The 7,023-nt window shown below is 36.8% G+C and overlaps 1 protein-coding gene across 1 annotated transcript; it reads right to left on the reverse strand.

The window, feature by feature from the left end:
* On the reverse strand, nt 559-5,609 carry LOC18768468 (ABC transporter G family member 11). The gene is made up of 8 exons (XM_007201680.2): nt 5,184-5,609; nt 3,473-3,552; nt 2,880-3,350; nt 2,705-2,791; nt 2,275-2,400; nt 1,940-2,134; nt 1,543-1,629; nt 559-1,428 (listed from the first exon to the last, which is right to left on the reverse strand). The coding sequence occupies exons 1-8, from the start codon at nt 5,551-5,553 to the stop codon at nt 739-741; spliced, it is 2,106 nt and encodes a 701-aa protein (XP_007201742.1). The 5' UTR covers nt 5,554-5,609; the 3' UTR covers nt 559-738.

Raw genomic sequence — 7,023 nt, forward strand, 5'->3', positions numbered from 1 at the left:
TGCAAAATATATGTTTTGATGAGTGAAAGCATTGGCACATCACCCCTTCTCCGTTGGTCGATGTGGGATGTTACAATCCACCTTTCTTAAGGGCCTGACATCCTCGTCGGCACACTCGCACCGCACGGCAGAGTGGCTTTGATACCATTATATCACACCCCGGATCGGCTCTATCGTAGCACGATATTGTCCGCTTTGGGCCTCCCTCTCTGTCATCACGATTTTGTTTTTGGGAACTCACGAGCAACTTCCCAATAGGTCACCTATCCTGGTATTGCTCTAGCTCAAACTTGCTTAACTTCGGAGTTCCCATGACTCCGAAGCCAGTGAACTCCTAAAAGGCCTCATGCTAGATATGGAGATGAGCATGTACATATAAGGCACATCACTCTCAACACTTTATATCTCTCCTCCTTGTTTCTCTCTCCTCTTTCTCTTTAGTTTCCGGAAACAAAGGTCTTTTCAGCCTTCGGAGAGATTCATTCCCCACACTTCAAAAATTCTCTGATTTCATGTAACTTGGGACACGCAATGCAGCCAAATATCCTTTCTGATCAACATTAATTATATTATTCTCATAACTAGAAAATAAAAAATACTCACAAGATACTAGATATAGTACAACTTCAACTTTATTGCACACATACTTCCTATTCCACTCCAATACTTCCAGAAGTACACCTATCTTCATGCTTAATTTACAATACCAACAATACCATTTGTATTATGCTGCTACCACTACAGATTCCCTCCTTGCACGGACAGAGAGGACGGATTGACCAATACTTGCATGCTTCGCTTATTGAGAGACATTGCCAAAAGAGTTGTAATAGTCTTCACTTTCTCTGTGGCCTTGATGATAACCAAGAACAAAAATCGATACAGAAGAATCATCCCTACCAAGATTGCAAGATCAACCCACTCAGAGTAACCCATTTCGACTTGCCATATATCTCTCAGAATATGTTCCCCACCGAGACTGGATGTTTTTCCTCCTTGATCACTGCTAGGAAATGTTGTGCCTATGAATTCATTTTTAAACAGTCCTTGATATGCATACTTGTGGAACGCAATGTAGTATAATGGGAACTTCCACAGAGGCTTGGGAATATCATTTGGTAGTCGGAAGAAGCCGCCACACATCAGCATAAGCCCTTGAATTCCAGCTCCGGCTATTATTCCCATGAGGAAGTTGGGAACAATGCTAGCAACTATCATCATCAGGCTCTCAACCAGCATCATGCAAGCAAATAACACACAAGCAAAGTAGACGAAGTGTTCAAATCCTTTGTGAAGTCCCGCGACGTAATAAGTTATGGTGCCAGGAATCACTGAAATCAATATCAAGAAGGGAACAGAGGAAAATGTGTTGGCAAAAACGAATGCAGAAACACCATAGTGCCCGTTTAATCTTTCTCGTTCAAATACCTGAGTTTACAAGAGAAAAACTATGTTTAGCAACATTAATATATACGGCACTTATGATGTAAACTACAGAAGTGCAAAGCTTAGCATATCCAACCCTATTCCAAATTAGTTTACCTTCATATCTTCCACAAAAGAAGGGAATCCACCGATAGCCATAAAAGTTAGAAATGAAGATACAAACATGAGCAGCGAGCCTCTTGCCTGGAACAATAGAAATCTAATAAGTTTTATATCAATATATCCAACACTATAAGACAGCTCTCGAACAATTTCCTATATAGTGTTCTCTTGTCAAGCAAGTTAGGCTTAGAAAACTGTCAATATGAATCACATATGACGTAATACATACACAGAACTCTTAATGATCAATGCCTAAGTTTGAGAGAGTGTGATGATATATAACATGTTATCTTGTGAATTAGATGTAGAAATTATCAAGTTGATTGTTGCATAAATGTTTCGTCCATATTAAATTTGGCAACATAAGCATCTTATGTACAAAACAAATCACCTGAATTGATTCATAACTATGTCCAAGATCTTGATAGATAGTGCCCAAGCCTAAGGCCATGGTAATGTATACAGCCAGGCGCAACCAGTAGTAGCCTCGATCTCGATACATGTTCATGAAGGATCTTCTTGTAAGTACGAAAGATTGTGTAAGAAATCCAGCATGGCTTCTCTTCTCCAATTCTTCACCGAAATCCTAAATTTCATATAAATTTATGTTAATCATAGATTTTGGCCCCTCCCATGATCCTGGGAATCAACTACCGTTTGAAAGGATAGTGTTGCATGGTATATAAATAATTGGAGCTATATATGAATCTGATTACTAGCCTATACCTGCTTACATAGTTCAGCTACTTGTCTTTGAACTTGCTGATAACTTTCAGATTCTTTATAGGACTTTACTAGAGTATCAATCGCTACTTCTGTGGGTGTGCGTCCAACCATGCCTTGTTCAATGTCCTAAACAATGAACAGTTTGGATCATGAGATTACATTTGGGATGGGCTCAAACGAGTCATTAATTAGCACAGTATTAATTACTAACCAATGAGCGCTTGAGCACTCTTGATTACCACATAAAGAGAAAAGTTCCAATCAAATACGACTGGGACTTTATCCCAAAAAAATAAGAGTAATGCTAGGCTTACCACATTTTTCATATCACATTGTGTACCACCTCTCCAATAGAGGTGGAGCCCACCAATACAATGTGGTATTAAAAATGTGGTAAGCCTAGCATTTTTCAAAAAAAAAAAAGGCTTACCTGCTCAAAATCTTTGTTTATAGTCTTAAGGAAGTGATCTGATGGATTTTGGAGAGTTGGGCAAGGGAAACCACATAAAGAGAAAAACTGCAATCAATTGAAAATAACAGCAGTTAACCCTACAGCTACGGATCCGAATTTAGAAATATTAAGCTAGGGAAATTAAGCTAGTCACCTGATTTGCTGCAGAAGCAGGGCCAAAATAGACAGTTCTTCCGGCGGACAGAAGGCAAAGATTGTCGAAAAGTTGGAAGACTTCAGAGCTAGGTTGATGGATGGATGTAATTACAGTCCTTGGAGTTCCATCAGTTTTATCCAGGTTTGCAATTCTGCTCATGACATAATAAGAAGCTGCACTGTCAAGGCCACTTGTTGGTTCGTCGAGGAAGAGAAGATTTGGGCGTGTAAGAAGCTCAATGCAAATGCTGACTCTCCTCTTTTGCCCACCACTGAGGCCTTTAGATCCCCACCCTCCAATCCTTGTGTTCATGGCATCTTGCAAACCCATCTCTCTTATTGTGATTTCTGCTCTCTCTTTCTTCTCTGCCTTGGACATGGAGTCTGGCAATTGCAACTGAGCCGAGTAGTATACGGCTTCGCTGACCGTTAAAGTTGTGATCAAAGTATCATCTTGTGTCACATATGCCTGTGTTGATGATATTTAAATTATGAAAAGAGATATTGAAAGCTTTATAAATTACTCGTATTTATATCTTCATTAAGCCAAAAGAGAAAGGAATTATGATATAAAGTTCTTGATCTTCCTACCGAAGTTCCATATGCCAGTGCTTGTTTTTGCCCATTGATTAAGACCTTCCCTGTTTTCCTTGTGTTTGAACTCAATCTCCCTGCAGTATCATGAGCACATGACTTAAAATTTGACCTGTGCTTAGGGTTAATCCACACTATATATAATTAAAGAGTAATGCTATTTAGACACACAACATTGACAACATTAGCTGACCACCTTATGTGCCAGTTGATGTCTCATGCCATGTATTTTATTTATTTATTATGCCATGTATTTTATTTATTTATTATCTTTAAATTAAAAAAAAAAAAAACAAAAGTGAAAAAATTAATAAATAAATAAATAAACCCTAGCGTCTTTGTCTGTAGCCTCACGTCTATTCTCCACTCTGCTTCTCTCACGCCCTCCCTTAGCCACCCAAATTCCGAAGCCAGCGACACCCAGATTGTAGAAGGATGAACTGCGACGCATTTAAAGAAATCTATATTTGCTGTCTTTAGGCATTTTCTAAATAAATTAACATCACCTGATATTGCTACATCATCATCATCTGTAATTGACCTGATATAGAGAAGGAGAGCCATGGGTTTGAATGAAGATCTCCCTCTCTCTCTCTCTAAACTTTTTTTTTATTTTTTGTCAAAAACTTCATCTCATGTGATGGTGATAGTTTGAATGATGATCTACCCATCCGCTAATTTCATTCTTATTGAGCAAACTCAGCAACAACAATGGAGGATGAGGATGGATAAATGTGATGGAGGCTACAGACCAGGGACGCTAGGGATATTTTTATAATTTTTTTACTTTTGTTTTTTTATTTAAAGGATTATTGAAAAGAGAATAAATAAAAAATAGAATACACATAGCAATATTTATTAATTGACATGACATGACACAATAACTGCTATATAAGGTGGTCAGCTAATATGATCAATGTTGTGTGTCTAAATAACATTACTCATAATTAAATAATCCCATAGTGTTTTTAATTTAGTAACCACACATCTGTCTATGAATTGAATTTCGATTTTGTATTTATTTATAACAATTGTAGTTCATGAGATTTTCAACCTAGCACAGTTACTCAAGAGAAGAAAATTCAGGAATCACAGAAATTATCTCCACTAGGTTGTATTTTTCTAGCTATTAGTGGACAAATAAAACAACTTTATATTCCTATTTTGTACACGTTTTATGATAGTAGACTTAAAGTCGTCTTTCGCTTCAAAAAGTAAATAGATAGCGAAATATTTCACGGAGTGTATATATACTTCTTTGTGGTTGGCATTCTCTTTCACTTCACCCATCATCACGTGATGAGAACACAAATAGGTATACACTCACCTACTGTGACGTCTCTTCTCTCTCTCTCTCTTTCATCACTCCATGTCATGGTGTAAGTGGTGCCACCGTATAGAGCCCCGAAATTTTTTACTTTATATTATATATATTAATATTATAAAAATAGTATATATATTCTAGCGTGCAACACATTGACGCATAAGTGTATTTACTTGAGCTGATTTTTAAAGTATATCCCTTGATACAAGGCCCAGATTCGAGTCTCAGTCAATCTATTCAAGGCTCACCACATTTATCATAACCCAAGTATAAATATGCTATATATAGAACTGGAAGAGAATTTCTATTTTTATTCTCATCATGTCGATGAAAACCAAAATTTTGCTATAACTAATTATTAAGTAAGAGGGTGTGAATTTTTACCTCCTAAAGCATCAAGAAGAGTAGACTTGCCACAGCCAGAAGGACCCATTATAGCCAAGAGCTCCCCAGGCCTGGCATAACCAGTTACACCTTGGAGGATTGATCTTGATCTGCTACCATTTTCACTCTTTGCCTTAGAAACCACAGTCACCCACAAATCCTCCCACGTCAAGAAAACACCCTCTTCTAACTTTGGATGGTTTTCGTTCCGGTTTCGGTTTCGAGCAGCACCCAGCCCTGACCTAGTTACAGTTGTAGTTCTAGGCAGTGGATCATTATGGCCTACCGTTTTAACCTCCAGTACTGCTGTTCTAATACCAGCTGATTCATTACTATAACTATATTCATGTAGCGAGGTAGAAGAAGCCATATAGCTAGGAATTCTATTTCACAGAGAGAGAGAGAGAGAGAGAGAGAGAGAGAGAGAGAGAGTGAACTCAGAGAGGTTTGGTTTAGTTTCTTGTTCGTGAAGTGCCTAAGGAGGATCGAGGCCGGGTATTTAAAGAAGCTTAAAGAGCAATTAAACGTGATTTATATTTTTGTCAGCTTTTGGGAAATAATCAATGCAAAGCAAATTAATCTTTTTAGTGCTTATGTTTTATTTTTTATTTTATCAAATAGAAACTTCATTAGATAAATTTTAACCGTACAATCAAAGAAATCAACAAGACATTTAAAATACTAATCCCAAGAGGGCAACAAACTAACATGCTAAAAACACAACTAACGCGGACAAAAGTCGCACTAAAACTACTAGCCCACATCACCACAATTAACCATAAGTCCAAACAAAGCCTACAAAGCCTACAAACCCAACATAATCAAAACCCTAAAACAACCCATGAGCCTAGACAAACTTTACCACCACCACCTAATGAAGTGCCATCGCGGCCACACCCACCACCGCATCCGTAACAAATCTAGAAAAAATATGATTTCCAACGATCTACCAATACATAATAGCGAACAAATAAACAAAAATAACAATTTTGCCAAACAACAATTGTGCTCTTTCTAGTGCTAATGTTTATACGAGTACATATTACTAATAAATGCAAAAGGACAAGGGTAGTTCATAGACTAACAACGTCCACTCGTTGCCTATTACGGCACCTAAATTGGGAAGAAGTCACGCATTTTCTAATGCACAACTTTCATTATTCAACTTAAATTATTATTTTTTAAATACCCAAAGCACTAGGAGTTCATCTTTTTAATATAAAATAAATGATTAGTCTAATTAGTTAGTTCTTTATCTTTTTTATTATCATAACAATATGAGGTACGCATTATAAAAATATGAGGTTATTATTTGAGAATCACTTTGAGAGTGATTTTAGGTAGACTAATAATCATTTTTATAAAAAAACACTTTGTCATATGGGAGGAGATGCTTTTTCCTATAAGTAATTCTGACCATCCCATAATCACTTCCGAACCGACCGTTATATAGTTTATAGTAACAAAGATTAATCCATGGGAAATGGTGTTAGCCCAAGTTGTGAGAGTGGGTGTTGAAATTAGATAGGATTAGAGATTAAATAATATTTGAGCTTAAGTAAATCTACTTTAATAAAGGTATATTTTTAGGACAATATGTACGTCAAATTGAGCAATTATTCATTAAACTATTGTCGTTCGTATGAACAAATAAATACATAAAACTAGTTCATCAATTCGATTGGTATTCTTGCTCAAGTAGTAGAAAAACAAATAAAACTTTTCTCACCCCAGATATTTGCACATTATAATTGTAGGGGACCAAGAGAGATAAACTTATAGTCATCGTACATACATTACGAACCTGCAAAAATTATACATGCATGATGCATGGCGTTTT

This window comes from Prunus persica, chromosome G8 (assembly GCF_000346465.2).
Source record: "Prunus persica cultivar Lovell chromosome G8, Prunus_persica_NCBIv2, whole genome shotgun sequence".
In the NCBI taxonomy this organism is placed as follows: Eukaryota; Viridiplantae; Streptophyta; class Magnoliopsida; order Rosales; family Rosaceae; genus Prunus; species Prunus persica.